The 25,241-nt window shown below is 42.2% G+C and overlaps 1 protein-coding gene across 3 annotated transcripts in view; it reads right to left on the bottom strand.

The window, feature by feature from the left end:
- LOC129820278 (protein Aster-B-like) overlaps nucleotides 1-25,241 on the bottom strand; it is a 180,456-nt gene that overhangs the window by 115,480 nt on the left and 39,735 nt on the right. Inside the window, exon 2 of one of the 3 annotated variants that reach the window (XM_055877357.1) lies at nucleotides 559-1,362. The exons of the other annotated variants lie outside the window; for them this stretch is intronic. Within the exon in view, the coding sequence (XP_055733332.1) occupies nucleotides 559-1,058 (500 nt within the window). The 5' untranslated portion in view covers nucleotides 1,059-1,362. The remainder of the gene's footprint in view (nucleotides 1-558; nucleotides 1,363-25,241) is intronic. 3 annotated transcript variants of the gene reach the window in all.

Below are 25,241 nucleotides of genomic sequence, written 5' to 3'. Positions count from 1 at the left end.
AGGACTTCAACCGCTAAGTGCAGTTCTTTTCGTGTCACTAATCACTATTAGGGGCTTGTTCAAGTGAAAAAGTGATGTAAGTTGTAGAAATCAACAAACCACATCCCTTTGATAGAAGTAGGTAGGTGTCATTTTTTTCCCGCAGGAAGAATATTATACGCAGAGACAAAGAAAAACAAACTAGATTCCAGCTCTCCACTACAGACCAGGGCCTGAATTCACAAGGCGTCGAGATCAGTAGGAGTGCTGACCTAGGATCAGTTTTAAGATCACAATCAATACAATTAAATGGACAAGAGGCACCTGATCCTAGATCAGCACTCCTAGTATAATCATAATTACTGTTCTGTTTAATGGTTCTGATATGATTCCATTTCTACATGGTTCCAACTACACTTTGATGCATAAGGATGCCTTAAACTGGCCCAACTTTATGTCTAACACTTAATGGGTAACCCACTGTGTATTTGACATTATACACAGCTTTGCACACTAATGGTTAAGATTAGGATTGGGGAGGGGAAGCACATCATAGATCTGTACCTAGGGGAAACTTACCTGCTCTCACTGTCGTGATCCTTCTTCTCGCGCACGTTCAGCCAGCGGTGCAGCAGGAAGCGCTTGCGTCGCGGCGAAGCGCTGGGTGTGGAGCAGTTGGACCAGGTGGTTGCCGCGTCCTCGTCGTTGGATGGTGTAATCTCGATGGACGGCAGCTGTAAGTACTCCATGCCCCCTGAGAAGGAGTGCGACCCCTGGCCCTTACTCATGACCTCTGACCTCATAGTGGCAGCCGCTGCAGACACAGCCGGGGTCACGCTGCTCTCGCTCTGCACGTTCTTCATGCGCCGCATCTTGAAGCGCTTGCGGCGGAGGGACGGAGTGGCAGAACTGGAGAGGGCGGAAGAGTCACCACCCGCAATGGGTACCTTTCCCCCGGCGGAGGCTTCTGATCCTGGGTCTCCATCCGGGGTCTGCCAGTCCCCCGGGGCCTGCACCTGGAAGGAGGGGAGCCGGAAGGTCTCGGTCATGATCTTCTGTCCCACCGACAACTGGCTCATATAGGAATGACACCTCTATCCAGGGAGGATGAGAGAGAGGGAGGGAATGGGTGCCTGGCAGGATGCTTACTGGACTGCACTAATGTAGGTGGAGAGAGCCTCTCTCACTGTTTTGTCCAGAGTGATAGTGAGTATACAGTATCAGTATAGCATCTTCTTGTGTCATTATCCTTCCCGGTATCTATGCTCTATGGATTGAGGTCTTGTGCATTTCTGATCCAGCTGCCACAGCGTGTTCTTAGCCCACTTAGATGAGTTCTCTTCAGCGCTCCCTGGCTCTAGTCCCTGGTATCACAGCCATGGCCTAGAGGTCAGAGTGAAGTGAAAGGGTGCTGTATGCTAAGTATGGTTTAGCCGCATGCATGCAAGTATTCACAGCTCCCATTCACAATTATACACTCAGATACACTAAATGATGCAGATACGCACACGCACACGCACAGGGAGCACAGGACTTTGTTATTAGGATTGGTTTCCTCTCGTTCCCAGCAGGGAGACGATTCAGAGCAAAAGACTGTTGATTCCCCTGTGATGGGAGGCTAACCTCTTTCTGCTTCCTAAATGGCTCCCTATTCCCTATATAGGGCCCTGGTCAATTGTAGCACAGTATGTAGGGAATAGGGTGCCATTTGGAATGCAGAGTCTGAGATGAGTGAGACACGTCTATCATCAGTGGTCCTGAGGGGGACGGGGCCGCTGTGGAGAGGGTCAAAAACCTCTCCAAAACAATACAGCAAGATGGCGTAGACAGAGATGGTCACTTCGCTTCAAGTCCTGAGGAAACTATGCAGTAATTTGTTTTCTTATGTATTTTTTCTTACATTGTTAGTCCAGCAAATCTTAAGTGTTATTACATACAGCCGGGAAGAACTATTGGATATAAGAGTGATGTCAATATACCAACATTATGACCAGGAATACGACTTTCCCGAAGCGGATCCTTTATTCGGACCTCCACCCTGGACATTGGATCTAATCCCAGAGACCGACCCAAAACAACCTTGTCTCTGCAGGAGAGGCTGACGGAGCGGCCTCCTGGTCAGACTTAGAAGGCGAGCACACCACGCACAGCTTCCAAGCATATTAGTGACCAATGTCCAGTTTCTAGACAAGGTGGACAAAATTAGGGCAAGAGTTGCCTTCCAGAGAGACGTCAGATTGTAACATTCTCTGTTTCATGGAAACAATGCTCACTCGGGATATGTTGTTAGAGTCGGTACAGCCACCGGGTTTCTTCATGCGTCGCGCCGACAGAAACAAACATCTCTCTGGAAAGAAGTAGGGCGGGATGTATGCCTCATGATTAACGACTCATGGTTTAACAATAACAACACACAGGAACTCAAGTCCTTTTGTTCACCTGACCTAGAATTCCTTACAATCAAATGCTGAATGCATTATCTCCCAAGAGAATTCTCGACGGGGGGTCGCACCTCGACGGACCTGAAAGAACTTCACTGGACTCTATGTAAACTGGAAACCAGATATCCTGAGGCTGCATTTATTGTAGCTGGGGATTTTAACAAAGCTAATATGAGAACAAGGCTACCTAAATTCTACTAGCACATTGACTAAAGTACCCGCTCGAGCAAAACACTGGACCACTGCTACTCTAACTTCCGCGATTCGTACAAGGCCCTCCCCCGCCACTCCCTTCGGCAAATCCGACCACGACTCCATCTTGTTCGTACCGCCCTATAGGCAGAAACTCAAACAGAATGTACCAGTGACTAGAACCATTCAAAGGTGGTCTGACCAATCGGAATCCACGATTCAAGATTGTTTTGATCACATGGACTGGAAAATGTTCCGGGAAGCCTCAGACAATAACATTGATTTATACGCTGACTCGGTGAGTGAGTTTATTAGGAAGTACATTGGAGATGTTGTAACCACTGAGTATTAAAACCTAGCCCAACCAGAACCTGTGGGTAGACAGTGGTATTCGTTCAAAACTGAAAGCGCGAACCACCGCATTCAACCATGGAAAGAGGTCGGGGAATATGGCCGAATATAAACAGTGAAGTTAATCCCTCCGCAAGGCAATCAAACAAATAAAATGTCGGTATAAGGACAAAATGGAGTCACAATTCAATGGCTCAGACAAGAGACGTAAGTGTAACAGTCCTGACCTATTTATGTTAGTTTTTATGTGTTTATGGTCAGGGCATGTGTTTTGGGTGGGCAGTCTATGTTACCTGTTTCTATGTTGGTTTCGGTTTGCCTGGTATGGCTCTTGATTAGAGGCAGGTGGTTTGCATTTTCCTCTAATCAAGAGTCATATTTAGGTAGGGCATTATCACTGTGTGTTTGTGGGTGATTGTCTCCTGTGATGTCTTCGTTTGTGTTCGATGTATTCACTTTTGGAGCTGTTTGGCTGTTCGTATGTTTCGATGTCCGTTCCTGTTCGTGAGTTTACGTTTGTCTATGTAAGTTTATGTTCAGATTGCGTCAACGTCGTTTTGTTATTTTGTAAATTTTGAAAGTGTTTGTTTTGTTTTCGTGTTGCCATCAGTTTTCGTTATTAATAAATAAAGATGGCATATTTCCCTGACTCCGCATTTTGGTCCGAAGATCCTTCTCTCCTCACCTCATCCGAGGGTGAGGAAAGCGACAGCTATTACAGTATGTTTCAGGGTCTACAGGCAATTACGGACTACAAAAAAAAAAACAGCCACACACACACACTACATTGCCAAAAGTATGCTTGTCGAACATCTCATTCCAAAATCATGGGCATTAATATGGAGTCGGTCCTCCCTTTGCTGCTATAATAGGCGATTGGACCTGGCTCTCAGTCGGCGTTCCAATTCATATGAAATGTGTTCGATGGGGTTGAGGTCAGGGCTCTGTGCAGGCCAATCTCGACAAACCATTTCTGTATGGAACTCTTTGTGCACGGGGACATTGTCATGCTAAAACAAGAAAGGACCTTCTCCAAACTGTTACCACAAAGTTGAAAGCACAGAACATCTAAAATGTCATTGTATGCTGTTGCGTTAAGATTTCCCTTCAATGGAACTAAGGGACCTAGCCCGAACCATGAAAAATAGCCTTAGACCATTATTCCTCCTCCACCAAGCTTTAGAGTTGGCACTATGCATCGGGGCAGGTAGTGTCCTCCTGGCGTCCGTCCGACTGCCCGGTGGTGAAGCGTGATTCATCTCTCCAGAGAATGCGTTTCCAACGCTGTAGAGTCCAATGGCGGTGAGCTCTGCACCACTACAGCCGACGTTTGGCATTGCTCATGGTGATCTTAGGCTTTTGTGTGGCTGCTCGGCCATGGAAACCCATTTTATGAAGCTCCAGACAAACAGTTATTGTGCTGACTTTGCTTCCAGAGGCTGTTTGGAACGCAGTAGTGAGTGTTGCAACCGAAGATGGGCGATTTTTACGCTCGGTGGTCCCATTCTGTGAGCTTGCGTGGCCTACCACTTTGCGGCTGAGCCATTGTTGCTCCTAGATGTTTCCACTTCACAACAACGGCACAGAGTTGACCAGGGCAGCTCTAGCAGGGCAGAAATTTGACGAACTTACTTGTTGGAAAGGTGGCATCCTATGACGGTGCCATGTTCAAAGTCACTGAGCTCTTCAGTACGGGCCATTCTACTGCCAATGTTTGTCTATGGAGATTGCATGGCTGTGTGCTTGATTTGATACACCTGTCAGCAGCGGGTGTGGCTTAAATAGCTGAATCCACTCATTTGAAGGGGTGTCCACATACTTCGGCCATAAAGTGTGTAAAGTATATATTTATTTACTGAACAAAAATATTTGCAAGATGTAAAGTGTTGGTCCCATGCTTTATGAGCTGAAATAAAAGATCCCAGAAATATTCCAAAAGACACAAAATCTCACAATTTGTTTTACAAATTTGTTTACATCATTGTTAGTGAGCATTCTCCTTTGCCATGATAGGTGTGGCACATCAAGAAGCTGAATAAAATGCATGGTCATTACACAGGTGCACCTTGTGCTGGGGGACAATAAAAGGCCACTTTAAAATGTGAAGTTTTGTCCCACAACACAATTCCACAGAAGAAGGACCATGCAATTGGCATGGATTGGCATGCTGACTGCAGGAATGTCCACCAGAGCTGTTTGCCAAAAAATTGCATGTTCATTTCTCTACCAAAGCTGTCTCCATTGTCGTTTTAAAGAATTTGGCAGTATGTCCAACCGGCCTCACAACCACAAAGTACGTCTGTGGCATTTTGTGGGAGAGCGGTTTGATGATGTCAACGTTGTGAACAGAGTGCCCCATGGTGGCGCAGGGGTTACGGTATGGGCAGGCATAAGCTACAGACAATGAACACAATTGCATTTTATCAATGGCAATTTGAACGCACAGAGATACCGTGACGAGATAATGAGGCCCATTGGGTTTGGAATGCTCTGGATTGACGCACGACAGCGTGTTCCAGTTCCCGCCAATATCCAGCAACTTCATTCCCCTCATTTCTGTATCCACTTTTCATACTGATCGTGCCACTTGTGTTTAACTTGGAAAGCACTTTTAAAAACTCCCTCTGTGTACAACCTTTGATACACATTACAGGTTACTTACAGATTCGGTATTCGATAAGATACCTGCATCTAATGAAATGAAATGTTGAAAAGAGATATCTCTTTTCAACAGCTTGAACATAATGCTTCAAGTTCATATTAGTCTGTGGCGCAACAACATCTATTGCTGTGATCACAGGATGTGGTGAAAACGTAGCAATGTAATATTTGACTTCCAATTCGGTTAACATAGCATGTTCTTAACTTTACTGTACTGTTCATTAATGTACTCTACTTTACTGTCTAAACTTGTGAAACATAGACATCTATGATTGGTTCAGATTTGGTCCGGTCCTTTGCCGATCCCAAAGCTTTTGCTTATTCCTAATTTTCAGGGTGGAGAATGGTTGAAAAATGTATATATTCCTTCATTTCTAAACATTTCTAAACGGTAAAACAGATAGTCCTATGCATGAAAATACCCTCATTTAAAAGGTGACATTCTGTACTGTCACCTCATATGAAACATTTGATCTCAAATCCAAAATGCTGGAGTGTAAAGACAAATGAAACGCTTTAGTTTCACTGTCCAAATAAAAACGTACGGGAGTGTACATATCCCCAGCCCTAACCCTCAGCTGTATACCAGAACAGCTGGCTTGGCTGCCATTTTCCTAAAAAACGAATCCCAGAATGTAGCTTTTTAAAAAATATATGAATTAAAAATATATTTACAGTATAATACAAATCTTCACTTTGTCAATAGCTTTCAATAGTTCTGCTCCAGCAACAGTATGGCCTTCTTTGAGGCTTTAATCTATAAAATAGTAACTGAAAAAGGTATACCAACCTCTGTGTGATAAATCAATTATTTTAAAGTCATTTCAAATAAAGCCCAGCGCACAAAGAGACATAGGCCTATGTGTGAGAACTACCATCAAAACAGATCAATGGGATTGCAGCCCAAATTAGTAGAGGTCGACCGATTAATCGGCATGGCCGACTTCAAGTTCTCATAACAATCGGTAATCGGCCATTTTTGGACGCCGATTATGGCCGATTACATTGCACTCCACGAGGAGACTGCGTGGCAGGCTGATCATACGCGAGTGCAGCAAGGAGCCAAAGTAAGTTGCTAGCTAGCAGAAAACAATCAATCTTAACATAATCACTAGTTAACTACACATGGTTGATGATATTGCTAGTTTAACTCGCTTGTCCTGCGTTGCATATAATCAGTGCCGTGCCTGTTCATTTCTCATCGAATCACAGCCTACTTCGCCAAACGGGTGATGATTTCACAAGCGCTTTCGCGAAAAAAGCACTGCCGTTGCACCAATGTACCTAACCATGAACATCAATGCCTTTCTTAAAATCAATACACAAGTACATCTTTTTTAACATGCATATTTAGTTCATGTTAGCAGGCAATATTAACTGGGGAAATTGTGTCACTTCTCTTGCGTTCTGTGCAAGCAGAGTCAGGGTATATGCAGCAGTTTGGGCCGCCTGGCTCGTTGCGAACTGGGTGAAGACCATTTCTTCCTAACAAAGACCGTAATTAATTTGCCAGAATGTTACATAATTATGACATAACATTGAAGGTTGTGCAATGTAACAGCAATATTTAGACTTAGGGATGCCACCCATCCGATAAAATACGTAACGGTTCCGTATTTAACTGAAAGAATAAACGTTTTGTTTTCGAAATGATAGTTTCCGGATTTGACCATATTAATGACCTAAGGCTCGTATTTCTGTGGGTTTATTATATTATAATTAAGTCTATGATATGATATTTGATAGAGCCGTCTGACTGAGCAGTGGTAGGCAGCAGGCTTGTAAGCATTCATTCATGAAGCACAGCACTGTTTATGACTTCAAGCCTATCAACTCCCGAGATTAGGCTGGCAATACTATAGTGTCTATAAGAACATCCAATAGTTAAAGGTAAATGAAATACAAATGGTAGAGAGAAATATTCATATAATTCCTATAATAACTACACCTAAAACTTCTTAACTGGGAATATTGAAGACTCACCTTAAAAGGAACCACCAGCTTTCACACGTTCTCATGTTCTGGGCAAGGAACTTAAACGTTAGCTTTTTTACATGGCACATATTGCACTTTTACTTTCTTCTCCAACACTGTGTTTTTGCATTATTTAAACCAAATTGAATATGTTTCATTATTTATTTGAGACTAAATAGATTTTATTTATGTATTATATTAACCTGTTGGGGATGGGGGCGCTGTTTAGACTATTTATGCTAATGTGGCTAATTTTTTAAACGGCTTCCCACAAAATCCTTGATCGTACAATATGCATATTATTATTATTATTGGATAGAAAACAGTCTATAGTTTCTATAGGAGTTGAAATTTTGTCTCTAAGTGGAACAGAGCCCATTCTACAGCAATTTCCCTGACATGGAGTCAGATTTGAGAAACGTTGGCCACTTTTCTGAAGTCATTTAAAAGGGCTCTGTCGTTGCTATGACTATACGGACACTTCTTACGTCTTCCCCTGGATGCCTTTACGTGATGACGATTCCAACGGGCTCGATTGCTCGTTCACAGGCCCTACAAATGAAAAAAACCTTTAGCTAGCAAGTCTTTTCTTGCTGCGTAACGCGCGTGGAAGACACCGACCCTCTCCTGTTCCAAGCGTTAGTTTAGCCTGTTATATTTCTCCGGTCATCTTTTCACTCGTTATAGGAGTTACAAACATCACAAAGTAGTTAATTTAAAGCGTTTTATAGCAATTTATATCCGTTTAGTGCGATTTTGGGACATTTATTTTTGCAACGATGTGAAAAGTTGGGCACGCTTTTCAGTTCATCCCGAACGTAGTTGACATTTCCACATGGCAAGAGGACAGCTTTCCACCAAAAGACGATTTCTCCCAAGAAAGGATCCTTTGCCCAAGATACTGATGGAAGAACAGCTCAAGGTAGGACATTTTTATTATGATAAATCGTGTTTCTGTCGAAACATTTTAGTGGCTTAGGACGCCATGTTTTTTGACGTAGCTTCGCTTGGCGCAAACTGTATTGAAAAGTAAGGATAAATTAAAAAATGTAATAACGCAATTGTATTAAGAATTAAATTGTCTATCAATCCCTGTCCACCCTATATTTTTTAGTCACGTTTATGAGTATTTATGTATAAGAGTAGATCACTGTCTAAGTGGCGCAAGGACGTTTTCTTTACCAGCTTGTCTACATTTCACATTGTCTAACCATGATTTTGGTGGCTAAATATAAACATTTTCGATCAAACTGTATATGCATGTTGTAATGTGATGTTACAGGAGTGTCATCGGAAGAATTCTGAGAAGGTTAGTGAAAAAATTAATATCTTTTGGCGATGTTGACTTTTATCGCTCACTTTGGCTAGAATCAATGCTGGGCTGCTAATTGCTATGTGCTAAGCTAATATAACGATTTATTGTGTTTTCGCTGTAAGACACTTAGAAAATCTGAAATATTGTCTGTATTCACAGGATCTGTGTCTTTCGATTCGTGTATGCTGTGTATTTTTACGAAATGTTTGATGATTAGTAGTTAGGTAAACACGTTGCTCATTGTAATTATTCTAGTCCATTTGTGATGGTGGGTGCAATTGTAAACTATGCCATATACCTGAAATATGCACTTTTTTCTAACAAAACCTATCCCATACCATAAATATGTTATCAGACTGTCATCTAATGAGTTTTTTTGTTGGTTAGGGGCTATAAATATCTTAGTTTAGCCGAATTGGTGATGGCTACTGGTGTTGGTGGACAAATAAAAGATGGTGGATTATGCTAATGTGTTTTTAGGTAATAGATGTACATCTTTACATATTGTGTCTTCCCTGTAAAACATTTTAAAAATCGGAAATGTTGACTGGATTCACAAGATCTGTGTCTTTCATTAGCTGTATTGGACTTTAATGTGTGAAAGTTAAATATTTTAAAAAAATATTTTTTTTTAATTTCGCGGCACTGGTTTTTCAGTGGGGGGGGGGGGGGGGGTGCCGCTAGCGCCACGCTGATCCTAGACAGGTTAAGTAAAAATAAAAGTGTTCATTCAGTATTGTTGTAATTGTCATTATTACAAATATATATATATATATATATATATATATATATATAAATCGGCCGATTAATCGGTATCGGCTTTTTTTTGGTCCTCCAATAATCGGTATTGGCGTTGAAAAATCCTAATCGGTCGACCTCTAGCCCAAATTTCATCCTAATACCTTTACAGTGCCATTTGGGACGCATCCTGAGACTGGCCGCACAATGGCCATCTAACGAGGTGAAGAAAAAAAGCACCTGGCTGTGTTTATACAGTCCTGCTGAAGTTATTCAAGTCATGCAGGCTGAATAAGGAACCTTTCTGCCCTGATCTGTGGAGCTGTAAGTCAAGTTCAAATATTTGACTTGGAACCTCAGCCAATCAAACCAAACAACAACCTCTGCTTTTTAATCTCTGTCAACGAACACATGTGGCGTGATATCTGTAGCGCAGGTAGTTAGCCTACCCCTATCAATCTCCCTTCCACAACACTGTAACGCAGACACCAAATCTCTCTCTCGCTATTTCTCTCTCTCGTCAAAAACGTGAAAGCTATGATCTCTTATCACTTATTAAATCCACTTCAATCATTGTAGATGAAGGGGAGGAGAAAGGTTAAAGAAGGATTTTTAAGCCTTGAGACAATTGAGGCATGGACTGTGTATGTTTGCCATTCAGTTGGTGAATGGGCAAGACAAAAGATTTAAGTGCCTTTGAACGGGTTATGGTAGTAAGTACCATGCGCACCGGTTTGAGTGTGTCAAGAATTGCAACGCTGCTGGGTTTTTCACACTCAACAGTTTCCCGTGTGCATCACCACCCAAAGGACATCCAGCAAACTTCACACAACTGTGGGAAGCATGGGCCAGCGTCCTGTGAAACGCTTTCAACACCTTGTAGAGTCCGTTCCCCCGACAAATTGAGGCTGTTCTGAGGACAAAAGTGGTTCAACTCAATTTTAGGAAGGTGTTCCAAATGTTTTGTATACTGAGTGTATATTTCCACACTATGAGGTTGGAATAATACTGTGTAATTGTGAAATTTATGATAATTCCCTTTTAGTGTAAAAGGGTTTGAAAAGACCGCCTGAAATGTCTGCCTGTTCTGGTGGGATGGAGTTTTGGCCTGCCTGGTGATATCGTCAGTTTTCCCCTTCCCACTCAGATCACTCCCAGACAGTCCTATCAAATTTCTTGATTGAGAAATGTATCTTTGCTAAGAAGCAAATTTTTTTTACCATTTAAATTGAAAACAATCACAGTAAGGTACTTAATTGTTACCCAGAAATGATTTGATTTTGAAAAAAAAATTGCTGTACTGAACCCTTAAGCTGTGCATATAATTATATTTTTTGTTTTTCCCTCACTCAACTTTTTTTCGTTCAACTTTATCACTCCGAACGCTTTATCTGGACATGGTTCGTCAGGACTTCCAACAGCCGAAGCTAAGTAGTAACATTAACACGATGCCTTCTAATTGCAGTCGCTTTACTCATAATATAGAGGAGAACGATCGCCTTACGGCGAGGATAGCTGTGCTGCAAGCCCAGCTTCAGACGCAATCGTTAGGCAAGGGTAATTTCAGTGTAGGAAAGGATGAAACAGCGTCTGTGCCACCAGTAAGTACAGATAGTAACGTTAGTACAAATCCCCTCGCAAAGTCCCCGCAGACAGACAACTTTCTCATGGCTTCTGGAGGGAAATGCTGTAGGAATTCTCAACCGGTGTCGCTCATTCAGCCGACAGAAACTTTCAACCAGTTCTCCCCGTTAAGCAGCGAGTCGGAGTCAGAGGCCGAGCCTTCTCTGGTCTCTACTCCTCCCGTTACGGGGTCTGAGACGCCGAAGCTTCCCACCATTAGCTCTGACAACTTGAAAAGCCTAGTCATTGGCGACTCCATTACCCGCAGTATTAAACTTAAAACGAATCATCCAGCGATCATACACTGTTTACCAGGGGGCAGGGCTACCGACGTTAAGGCTAATCTGAAGATGGTGCTGGCTAAAGCTAAAACTGGCGAGTGTAGAGAGTATAGAGATATTGTTATCCACGTCGGCACCAAGGATGAAACAGTCAGAGGTCACCAAGCGCAACATAGCTTCAGCATGTAAATCAGCTAGAAAGATGTGTCGGCATTGAGTAATTCTCTCTGGCCCCCTCCCAGTTAGGGGGAGTGGTGAGCTCTACAGCAGAGTCTCACAACTCAATCGCTGGTTGAAAACTGTTTTCTGCCCCTCCCAAAAGATAGAATTTGTAGATAATTGGCCCTCTTTCTGGGACTCACCCACAAACAGGACCAAGCCTGCCCAGTTGAGGAGTGACGGACTCCATCCTAGCTGGAGGGGTGCTCTCATCTTATCTACCAACATAAACAGGGCTCTAACTCCTCTAGCTCCACAATGAAATAGGGTGCAGGCCAGGCAGCAGGCTGTTAGCCAGCCTGACAGCTTAGTGGAGTCAGCTACTAGCACAGTCAGTGTAGTCAGCTCAGCTATCCCCATTGAGACCGTGTCTGTGCCTCGACCTAGGTTGGGCAAAACTAAACATGACGGTGTTCGCCTTAGCAATCTCACTAGAATAAAGACCTCCTCCATTCCTGCTATTATTGAAAGAGATCATGATACCTCACATCTCAAAATAGGGCTACTTTATGTTAGATCCCTCACTTCAAAAGCAGTTATAGTCAATTAACTAATCACTGATCATAATCTTGATGTGATTGGCTTGACTGAAACATGGCTTAAGCCTGATGAATTTACTGTGTTAAATGAGGCCTCACCTCCTGGTTACTCTAGTGACCATATCCCCCGTGCATCCCGCAAAGGCGGAGGTGTTGCTAACATTTACGATAGCAAATTTCAATTCACAAAAAAAAAATATTGTTTTCGTCTTTTGAGCTTCTAGTCATGAAATCTATGCAGCCTACTCAATCACTTTATGTAGCTACTGTTTACAGGCCTCCTGGGCCATATACAGCGTTCCTCACTGAGTTCCCTGAATTCCTATCAGACCTTGTAGTCATAGCAGATAATATTCTAATTTTTGGTGATTTTAATATTCACATGGTAAAATTCCACAGACCCACTCCAAAAGGCTTTCGGAGCCATCAACGACTCAGTGGGTTTTTTCCAACATGTCTCTGGACCTACTCACTGTCACAGTCATACTCTGGACCTAGTTTTGTCCCATGGAATAAATGTTGTGGATCTTAATATTTTTCCTCATAATCCTGGACTATTGGACCACCATTATATTACATTTGCAATCGCAACAAATAATCTGCTCAGACCCCAACCAAGTAGCATCAAAAGTCGTGCTATAAATTCTCAGACAACCCAAAGATTCCTTGATGCCTTTCCAGACTCCCTCTGCCTACCCAAGGACGTCAGAGGACAAAAATCAGTTAACCACCTAACTGAGGAACTCAAAAAGGAACTCAAAATACCCGAGCTCTGAAGCAAGCTTCCAGAAAATTGGAACGGAAATGGCGCCACACCAAACTGGAAGTCTTCCGACTAGCTTGGAAAGACCGTACCGTGCAGTATCGAAGAGCCCTCACTGCTGCTCGATCATCCTATTTTTCCAACTTAATTGAGGAAAATAAAAACAATCCGAAATTTATTTTTGATACTGTCGCAAAGCTAACTAAAAAGCAGCATTCCCAAAGAGAGGATGTCTTTCACTTCAGCAGTATTAAATTCATGAACTTCTTTGAGGAAAAGATCATGATCATTAGAAAGCAAATTACGGACTCCTCTTTAAATCTGCGTATTCCTCCAAAGCTCAGTTGTCCTGAGTCTGCACAACTCTGCCAGGACCTAGGATCAAGAGAGACACTCAAGCGTTTTAGTACTCTATCTCTTGACACAATGATGAAAATAATCATGGCCTCTAAACCTTCAACCTGCATATTGGACCCTATTCAAACTAAACTACTGTGCTTGGCCCTCCTATGTTGAACATAATAAACGGCTCTCTATCTATCGGATGTGTACCAAACTCACTAAAAGTGGCAGTAGTAAAGCCTCTCTTGAAAAAGCCAAACCTTGACCCAGAAAAAAACAAACCATCGGCCTATATCGAATCTTCCATTCAACTCACTGCCTTCCTGAAGACAAACAATGTACACGAAATGCTTCAGTCTGGTTTTAGACCCCATCATAGCACTGAGACTGCACTTGTGAAGGTGGTAAATTACCTTTTAATGGCGTCAGACCGAGGCTCTGCATCTGTCCTCGTGCTCCTAGACCTTAGTGCTCCTTTTGATACCATCGATCACCACATTCTTTTGGAGAGATTGGAAACCCAAATTGGTCTACACGGACAAGTTCTGGCCTGGTTTAGATCTTATCTGTCGGAAAGATATCAGTTTGTCTCTGTGAATGGTTTGTCCTCTGACAAATCAACTGTACATTTCGGTGTTCCTCAAGGTTCCGTTTTAGGACCACTATTGTTTTCACTATATATTTTACCTCTTGGGGATGTCATTCGAAAACAATGTTAACTTTCACTGCTATGCGGATGACACACAGCTGTACATTTCAATGAAACATAGTGAATCCCCAAAATTGCCCTCACTGGAAGCCTGTGTTTCAGACATAAGGAAGTGGATGGCTGCAAACCTTCTACTTTTAAACTCAGACAAAACAGAGATGCGTGTTCTAGGTCCCAAGAAACAAAGAGATCTTTTGTTGAATCTGACAATCTTGATGGTTGTACAGTCGTCTCAAATAAAACTGAAGGACCTCGGAGTTACTCTGGACCCTGATCTCTCTTTTGACGAACATATCAAGACTATTTCAAGGCCAGCTTTTTTCAATCTACGTAACATTGCAAAAATCAGAAGCTTTCTGTCCAAAAATGATGCAGAAAAATGAATCCATTAATCCATTCTAGGTTAGATTACTGCAATGCTCTACTTTCCGGCTTCCCGGATAAAGCACTAAATAAAACTTCAGTTAGTGCTAAATACGGCTGCTAGAATCCTGAATAGAACCAAAAAATGTGATCATATTACTCCAGTTCTAGCCTCTCTATACTGGCTTCCTGTTAAGGCAAGGGCTGATTTCAAGGTTTTACTGCTAACCTACAAAGCATTACATAGGCTTGCTCCTACCTATCTTTTCGATTTGGTGCTGCCGTACATACCTACACGTACGCTACAGTCACAAGACGCAGGCCTCCTAATTGTCCCGAGAATTTCTAAGCAATTTCTAAGCTTTCTCCTATAGAGCTCCGTTTTTATGGAATGGTCTGCCTACTCATGTGAGAGACGCAGACTCGGTCTTAACCTTTAAGTCTTTACTGAAGACTCATCTCTTCAGTAGGTCATATGATTGAGTGTAGTCTGGCCCAGGAGTGTGAAGGTGAACGGAAAGGCTCTGGAGCAACGAACCGCCCTTGCTGTCTCTGTCTCCACTGGGATTCTCTGTCTCTAACCCTATTACAGGGGCTGAGTCACTGGCTTACTGGTGCTCTTCCATGCCGTCCCTAGGAGGGGTGTGTCACTTGAGTGGGTTAAGTCACTGACATGATCTTCCTGTCTGGGTTGGCCCCCCCCCCTTGGGTTGTGCCGTGGCAGAGATCTTTGTGGGCTATACTCGGCCTTGTCTCAGGATGGTAAGTTGGTGGTTGAAGATATCCCTCTAGTGGTGTGGGGGCTGGGCTTTGGCAAAGTGGGTGGGGTTATATCCTGCCTGTTTGGCCCTGTCCGGAGGTATCATCGGATGGGGCCACAGTGTCTCCTGACCCCTCCTGTCTCAGCCTCCAGTATTTATACTGCAGTAGTTTATGTGCTGGTCATTTATGAACATTTGAACATCTTGGCCATGTTTTGTTATAATCTCCACCCGGCACAGCCAGAAGAGGACTGGCCACCACTCATAGCCTGGTTCCTCTCTAGGTTTCTTCCTAGGTTTTGGCCTTTCTAGGGAGTTTTTCCTAGCCACCGTGCTTCTACACCTGCATTGCTTGCTGTTTGGGGATTTAGGCTGGGTTTCTGTACAGCACTTTGAGATATCAGGTGATGTAAGAAGGGCTATATAAATTTGATTTGATTTGATTTGATATACAGTACACTTTAGTGTTTGCTTACGACACAAATAAGCTCTTTCATGTGACAGACAAGGATGTAAGCTTTTATTGAGAAGGTTTGCTTGAGGCTCACATCACATAGGCCGCGAAGCAGAGGGAAGTGTGGTAGGGGCCTCATTCTGTGACCAGGTGAAAGCTAGCTAGGTAGTGCAGTAGGCCTAGGTTATGTCTCTCCACAATCCATCTGTACAGAGTAATAATTCCCAAATCAATGCTTGATGGTCAATTCTTCTGTGAGTGTGGAGGAGGGACATTTTGTCAAATGAAAAATGTTGTGTCTGGGTCATCGAGAGAAATAACGTACAACTTCAGCTACTACGAAGGCTTTCGGAAACTCACCCCAGAGACCGTATGTCTCAAGTGTCTCAGAGTAGGAGTAGGATCAATTTAGCCTTTACATTTCACAATGAATAAGGTAATATGGACAGGGTGGACCTGATCCTAGACCAGCACTCCTACTCTGAGAAGCTTTATGAATGTGGCCAGGTCAATTTGTCTGTCAGCACCTCATATTAGAAAGTCCACTGCCTGACTCCGTCTCATACCTCACATGGGCTCAGGTAACTGGCTACACAGGAGAGGCCTGTTCCCAGCTCACCTCGGAGACCCCTGGCTTCACAAGATGGCCGCGGATACAATGCCACTACAGTCCTGCTCAACTGATACATCAACGATATGTATCAACCGTTAACACGAGGCAAAGACAAACTACATCAGTTTGACAAAAAAGTCAACTTTGATTGTTCAAAGTTGACCTTAAACCTTGTCTCTGAGTCACAAACAGAAAGATGGTACTTGGTCAAGGTCCTAAAATCAAACGTTTAGGGACAGCGAAAAGGAAAAGACTCGTGGTCTGAAGAAACCCTATAAAAAAAACACATACTTTTAGGGAAACCTAAACCATTCTTCATTTTCAAAGCGGTGCCTGACAGGAAAGAATCCCTGTTAAATCTTACTGAGAATGATAAGGTTCCATTTACACAAAGTCATAATGAAAGTGAAATGAATTGGTCTCTAAGAGAAAGAAAGAGAACAAAGGTGACAATAACTTGACCTCAATAGTGGGTTAAAGAAATATAGAGGGTCTACAGTTGCCTATAGAGTTATGAGGCATAGGATCATAGTTAGTCTGGGACATGACAAGAAAAGCAACATCATCAGAGATCATCAGAAGACACACTGTGAGAAAATCAGGGTCGGACCAGTTACTTCCTGTCAATGTGCACATTTTCCCGTCAAAGGAAGAGCAAAGCACCAACAACAGCAAAGTCAGCAGAAAAGAGCCTGCCATTGTACCATAAAACATGCATACATGGTCATGGTGTGTAAATCAAACTGACATAAAATGTCCAAAGCCAACTTCATTTGGCAAATGAGTGTTGGTGTTATTTTAGGCATTGTAGAAGTTACATAGTCTAACATCCTAAACTTAACCATAGCTGAGTGCCTGTTCAGAATGTTACCAGGTGACACACTTGCTTCTTGACAACGCCAAGAATGTGTAAGGTGTTCCATCTCACGTTGTTATACTGTAACTATAAGCATTGCCAATTTCCTTAGGAATTAAAATCTTAACCCTTTATCTGTCTCTTCTTGAAAAACACATACATTCCTATTACTAACATCTCAAATAAGAACTTTCAATTACTATTTACTTTTTTTCAACTTGTTGTTTATTATGGAAATAACAGAGCTCTACCAGACGGTTGAGAAGTCAAAAGAAGGTCATGCCAGTGATGCCATGTTAGAATTGCAATTTGCATTGCATTTTTACTCATTTCAATAATACAGTATTACAAAAATGACTTTAGGCCTGCTGAGATGGCTTTCATAGGTAGGAAAGAATTGTTAAATAAGGACTGATTATGGTAATTATGTATGTCCAAAAAAGTCTGAATATTGATTAATTGACCCCAATGGGTCATGAAATGTGGTTTAATTAAAGAATATATGTTGCCTACCGTAGTGTGCTGTCAATCAAATTTCTCACCTAAATAAGTAGTCTTAGTAAAAAAAAAAAAAAGTACCCTATTCTTACACCCGATGTCCAACAGATGCATTTTGTTTTGCCAGATGTCTAGCCAGCATTTTCCATACTTGAGCTTAAAACTACCTAGTTGGAGTCTGTGTGTGCAGTTCAGTTTGTACCACTGCGTGGTAAAGCAACGCATGAGTTGGAAATGGATATACATAGAATGCACCACAGCCTAGTGCCTCATCACCTGAAGCGTTGACTTCCGCTGGAACACAGGGTTTGATGCATCGGGTGGACATGAAGTGTTATCAACTGCTGGGTTTAGCCCATTCTTGCTTATTTGCCTTTTTACATTTTAACTATTTACTTGCATATGTTTAAAGGTTTCATGTACAAATATGACCACTCAATATCACACTATAACACAGTTGAATGCAAGGAAAGTAATACTACTGGACAAAGTATGTCAAATAAATTAGATACTATGTGTGGATTACAGTGGATTACTGTATTTCATACAAAACCAGTGGAGAAAAGCTTCACCAGTTCCCACGGTACGACAATGTAAAAAATGCAAACTGTCTCAAAACACCAACATGTCATGCGTTGGAAAACAATTAGCCTGCTATCCGCGTTCCTACCTTTTCAGACCCAGGCATGGACTCGGCTGTCAAATTCCTTCTTCAAAACTTTGTCACATCCATAATCTGCTATGGCTTTAACATTTCCTTTCGTTTGTGTCCACGCACAGCCTTGGGGAGAAGATTTGACAAATTAAACGTAGGTTGTATCAATCACAAGTGAACGCATATACTATAAACTATTATTAAACGTTGTATATTCGAAATAAACTATAATTCGTGATTTATCCTTTTATCAACGATATTCCCTGAATTTTCGGCATTAAAAGCTTATACATTTCCAGTGTTAACGCATTAGATTGGCATGCGCTCCACGCATCAGAATTGCCTTTCGCTTTCAAACGGGGCCTCTCGAGTTCCGAGTTAATTTAACGTAACAGGCTTAAAAGAAAGTTCCGAGACGGCTACTGCTTTTCGGAAGGGGGTTTGTGTGGTGTCTGTCCCATTGCATTTGGTGCCACAACCGAAGAGAAAGTGCCACTGCCAAGCAAGCATGTGACAGCAAATGACGCAAATGCAGTCATCAATTTGATTATTCATGATCTCATTGGCTACATATTCACAGCTCAGAGATACTTTTCGGTAGCGTACTATAGATGTTAATTAAAATCCACCTTTTCAGAGAATACTACCTTCTCCTTACTAATCACACCATCCCAATGGCCTGAAATAGAAGCAGTCGAAATAATGAAGACCTTTTGAAGCACACAGAGCCTACAAACAATACAAAGCCATGACTGAAAATGGTCTGATTGTATTCATCATAGCCTATTAGGCCAATGCTTCATGGTGTATGAAGATAATCAGTTTCACATGGTGATAGAAAATTGAGTCAGATTATTTAATTTAGCATCTTCCAAACAGTAATAGCATACAGTAGCAGCTGTGTATAGTTTATCTTTCACTATTGTCCAGTCATTCTCTTCCATCTATATTTTTAGCATTTGCTTTATGGCTAAAATAAGGCTAAAATAAACTCATTGTAAGATGGCCTAGAGCCAGACAATCACTAGCCACATTTGGAGGTTAGGACTGACAAATAATTTGGTTAGTTACATGACTTAGGGGTGAAATACTTCTGCATCCTAAATGGCACTCTATTTCGTATGAACCCTCTGGGCCCTGGTTAAGAGTAGTGCAAAGGGAATAGGGTGCCATTTGGGACAAACCCACAAATATATATTTTTTAACCTTCCTCACCACACTGCAGCTTGGCAATGGCACAATACGTTGTGATGTCATCCGGACAGCCTTTAGTGTCGAGCTTCGTCTTTTAAAAGTTTGAGCCAAAGAATTATGAAAATAAATTGTGAATTGGCTGTGTAAGTGAGAAAAACTCCAGTTGATAGAACTGTACCACGCTCTCAGATAAGTAGGCTACTCACTGTACGTTTTCCACCCCACAGTGATTGAAGTGAAAGAGATGTTAGGCCATAAGGTAGTCGCTGAAACTCTTTCAAACCAATACTGACAAGGATTGGGTACAACAGACATGTTGGGTTATGCTACAATATCATAATCATATGAATCAATCCTGATGCACCTAAAATGCCAATGATAATATCCCCATGTGCCACCAAAAGGTGCACTACGTCCTATTCTGTACAATGCATACCACCTAAAAATGTCTGTGTTCCAAATGCATTGGTTCGGTCCGATCCCTGCTTTAGTATGACATCTTTCATCCACAGACCCGGTTTCATGTCAAGATGAGTGACCAACCACATCTCCTTAGCAGTGTGGATGCATCCTGTCTTAACCTTCACTTCAGACACCTCACTTATTTTCATTTAAAAGCCTCTCCACTTGATCTTTTGAGGGGTTTCAAATCAGCAGACTTTGTTCTTGGGTGTTTGAAGATATGCAGCGGGGACGTTGCCCTAGTTAAAAGCCTCAAACCCCCCGCGGGGGCGTCGATCTGACATACAGTGCACAAAGCACACTTTAATATCGGCCCTCTAATTTCCATCAGTACCACCCAAGACTAAATTCCCTTCAGGCTGTATAAATCCAATGGGGAAAGAAAACACCTGCTTCCCATATGGTACCCTATTTCCTACACTGTCCATGTCAAAATTAGTGGACTAAGATAAAGTATTGCAGTCAAACAGACATATTTATGTTTAAGCACTGGCCTTCGTTGCCGCTGACATATGTATTATGGGCCCTTTGGCACTACATCACAATAAAACTCTGCCAACAGACCCACTCTCTCTCTGTCTCTATCTGTATGTTTCTGGAATACACCTAAACAAAGCCACTGTGACATGCACGCTTGAGTAATGTATTATTATTTAAAAAAAAAAATGTTTTACCTTTATTTAGCTAGGCAAGACAGTTCTTATTTACAATGACGGCCTACCCCGGCCAAACCCTAACCCGGACAATGCCGGGCCAATTGTGCGCCGCCCTATGGGACTCCCAATCACGGCTGGTTGTGATACAGCCTGGAATTAAACCAGGGTCTGTAGTGATGCCTTTAGCACTGAGGTGCAGTGCCTTAGACCGTTGTGCCACTCGGGAGCCTCAATCCTATGCTGTATCTCTTGCAGGCTGGCTGCACTAACACACACAGACAATGCCATGATCAACCTGGGGCATATTTGTGGCCCAATGTGGCACAGGTGGTAAGAGCATGGGTCAAGCATTTCCCTCCTCAACAAACAAATATATAAGTTTAACTATGTTTTGAGGTTATACAGTGTTTGTTTATATTTGTTGTTTACAAACATTGGAGTAAAGCAAGCTTTTTTTAATACATATTCTTCAAGAATCAGTGGGTATATTTCATTAATGTGTAAGTCCAACAATGGATCGAGCAACTAAGGATTCTAGCTTGACCCATGCTCTTACCACCTGAGCCACAAACATGTCCCAGGTGAATGGTTGATCATGGCATTGTCTGTGTGTGTTAGTGCAGCCAACCTGCAAGAGATACATCATAGGATTGTATCATGAGCCATTATGATGCAGCGTTCAGGTGTAACCAACCGTTTTTTCTTGAAACTTTTATCCAACCAAACATCAACACATCATCACCCCTCTTAAGTCACTCACAATCTTTTCAATCCTAATCATTTAGACTTTGATTATTCCTTTAGTTACATGTTATGCAAAAATACAGTTGAGAGGCCAGGAGCAAGTAATGCTTATGTTTAAGGAAACAAAAGGGGCACTGCAAACATACTCTTCTCACTGTTCAGTCATTTGCATGAATTAGCATTGCTCAGGCCTCCAGAATTATGTCCCAAATGGCACCATATTGCCTAAATAGTTTACTACTTTTAACTAGGGCCTATAGGGCTCAGGTTAAAAGTAGTGCACTATGTAGGGAATAAGGTGCCAATTGAGACACAAAACAGGTATTTGGCACAGTGCTGCTGACAAGAGCAATGAGACCAGTCATAAACAAGCTTGCTATGTTGACCTTATTCCAGCCAACAGCCATACATCAATCCCTGAGAGGATGGGGCATCATTAATGAATCTGTTTTATCAATAGCCTCTCATGGATGGGGCCAGCATTTTGCCAGCCCGGTTTTCCAACAGCTGTTTGAAGAGGTTTTCTCTACAATGTTTTGAGAGAATTTCACTGCACTATCTCTGCTGAGGAGGGAGATGTTTTTGGAGCGTAGAAATGTATCACATAGTGCAGTGATCATCAACTAGATTCAACTGGGGGACGATTTTTTTCTAGAGCGGATGGTCAGGGGGCCGGAACATAATTACAAATAATTTGTAGACTGCAAATTGACCGCAAGAAGTCCAAACAGATATAACATTTGACAAAAACATATATCATTTCAAACCATGCTTACATTTGTATACGATCACATATACAGTATCTCGCAATTATGTGTGGGAATACTTTGCAACTGATTCCCAAAACTAAAATCACTTGGAGCTGATTTGCTGGTCTTTTTGCAGTGTTTTATGTCCAACAACAAATCAGCCGCCATTTGGGGAACCCTGACATAGAGAGACTATTTTTTAGTGTCAGCATGATTAGACAATTATGCACAAGATAATTCTAATTGTTCAGTCGTTGAAGTATAGCAGCCTGCTTACAACCCATGTGGGTTTGATTCCTGAATTATAATACTGAAATTATAAGAAAAGTCATTTAGCAGATGCTTTCATCCAAAGCAACTTGCATAATTTTCTTAAAGGTGGTTCCAGTGGGAATCAAACCCATGACCATGGCATTGATAGTGCAATGCTCTTACCACCTGAGCCACATTTGGCCACAAATATGCCCCAGATGGATGGTTGATCATGGCTGTGTCTGTGTGTGTCAGCGCAGCCAGACTGCAAGAGATACATCATAGATCTGGCCAGTCTAGTCTGGCATCACCTGGACTAATCCCATCCCTACGGAATACATATTTGGAACTATCATTCCTCCTCCTCAAACGTCACCCCTCCCCTAGTTATGTCTCAACAGTGCACTAGTCAAGCGTCACCCCTCCTCCTCAACCGTCACCCCTCCCCTACTATGCTAGCTAGCTAGGGTAGTGTACTGTATGCATGATTTGTTACATTGCTAAAGCAATGACTCCAGAGCGCAACACGCATGCTAGTATAAGGGTGATTTAATCTGTTCAGGCAAGGTTTCTATCTGGGAGATAATTGAGGTAAACTGAGGCCCCAGTTTTTGGCTGTACGGTGCATAGGCTATATAACCTATGTTCTTCCTTGGACGTAACATAATATTAATCTAACGTAAAGATCTGCATATCAGCAGGTTTAGATTGGTGCTTTTTGGAATCATAGGATTACCATTAACATAAGGGATATGATTCAAGTGATTTTTGTGGGTATACACTATGAGTATGTTACAGTATGTTCCCCACACGCCATTGATAAGAGCCTAGGTGTCAAAACGAATGCAATGGGATGTGGGAGTGAAATGATATTGTTAATGCCTTATTATTAATTGGCTCAGCATCCACTCTTATCAAGGAGGACTTGGAGGACTTAAAAGGCTATACATCTCACACATTAAATGCCAAGGATTTTTTATAGCTGATATTGTCTGTTATTTTTCATTGGCAAGCCGTGCACCGTTATCTAGGATTTGCAACTGCGCATTGTACTATAAAAGAGGAAGAATTGTGTTTTCAAAATGAGGGTCTTTCAAGCCCTCAGCCCCGACTGATTCTTCCCAAACTATTTAGTCGGTATAGTCGGTGATTAATTGTGTTTAGGCAAATGATGAAGGCTGAAAATGCAAAGAAATTGATGGATTAATTCATGCAAACGAGTTGTTCTGCCTTACATAATGAAAAATCGTTCAAGCTGTGACCAGATATTCAGAATTATACTACACAAAAACATTGTCTAAGTGTTGAGACGAAGTTATGAGAAAGAGTACATATTTAAGGGAACAATTGGTTTCCCTCATCATTGCTGGCGGTTTGCAGACCTGAAACATGATGAACAAGCATTCCCGAGCAGCAAAGTAACTTTAAACTCACGAAACACAGAATGAGTTTAAAAAAAAGTGCTGACAAAAAGCCCTTTGTACAGTACATACACTGTATGGACAGTATGTACAGTAGAGCCTACTTGTTTCAATGGCAGAAAATTCAGAAGTGAAAGGCCATAGAATAATTCTGGGTCCCCATGGAGCGGATGTTTGAAATATAAAAAAAGCGCACTGTCAGATGTTGGTGGTAGTAGTAGTGGGATAGTCACAAGATGGCCATTCTAAAATGGACAAATGACTGCGGAGTAAATACAATATACATACAAAAGTTTGTGGACACCCCTTAAAATTTGTGGATTCGGCTATTTCAGCCACACCTGTTGTATAAAATCGAGCACAGAGCCATGCAATCTCCATAGACAAACATTGGCAGTAGAATGGCCTTACTGAAGAATTCGTCAAATTTCTGCACTGCTAGAGCTGCCCCGGTCAACTGTAAGTGCTATTATTGTGAAGTGGAAACATATAGGAGAAACAACGGCTCAGCCGCAAAGTGGTAGGCCACACAAACTCACAGAACGGAACCGCGAGTGCTGAAGTGCGTAGCACATAAAAATCGTCTATCCTCGGTTGCAACACTCACGACCAAGTTCCAAACTGCATCTAGAAAAAACGTCAGCAAAATAACTGTTTGTCGGGAGCTTCATGAAATGAGTTTCCATGGTCGAGCAGCCACACACAAGCCTAAGATCACCATGTGCAATGCCAAGCGCAATGCCTGCCCAAATGCAGAGTGCCAAATGTAAAGTTTGGTGGAAGAGGAATGATGGTCTGGGGCTGTTTTTCATGGTTCGGGCTAGGCCCCTTAGTTCCAGTGAAGGGAAATCTTAACGCTACAACATACAATGATTATGTGCTTCCAACTCTGTGGCAACAGTTTGGGGAAGGTCCTTTCCTTTTTCAGCATGACAATGCCCCCGTGCACAAAATGAGGTTCCTACAGAAATGGTTTGTTGAGATCGTTGTGGAAGAACTAGACTGGCATGCACACAGCCCTGACCTCAACCCCATCGAACACCTTTGGGATGAGCCAGGGCTAATGTGAGTCAGGCCTAATCACCCAAAATCAATGGCCGACCTCACTAATGCTCTTGTGGCTGATTGGAAGCAAGTCCACACAGCAATGTTCCAACATCTAGTGGAAATCCTTCCCAGAAGAGTGGAAGCTGTTATAGCAGCAAAGCGAGGGGACCAACTCCATTTAAATGCCCCTGATTTTGGAATGAGATGTTCGACGAGCAGGTGTCCACATACTTTTGGTCATGTAGTGTAGTTCAGCTCAGAAACGTGATAATTAAGTACAATCCCATAATCTATTGCGCCAGCTTTTTCCGTTTCGGATGGAGATGGATCAGAGAGGAATGTACACACCACAATGACAAGAGGGACAGAGACAGTTCGTGAAAGTATGC

Source organism: Salvelinus fontinalis, chromosome 2 (genome assembly GCF_029448725.1).
Source record: "Salvelinus fontinalis isolate EN_2023a chromosome 2, ASM2944872v1, whole genome shotgun sequence".
Classification (NCBI taxonomy): domain Eukaryota; kingdom Metazoa; phylum Chordata; class Actinopteri; order Salmoniformes; family Salmonidae; genus Salvelinus; species Salvelinus fontinalis.
This window is presented reverse-complemented; position numbering and strand designations above follow the sequence as displayed.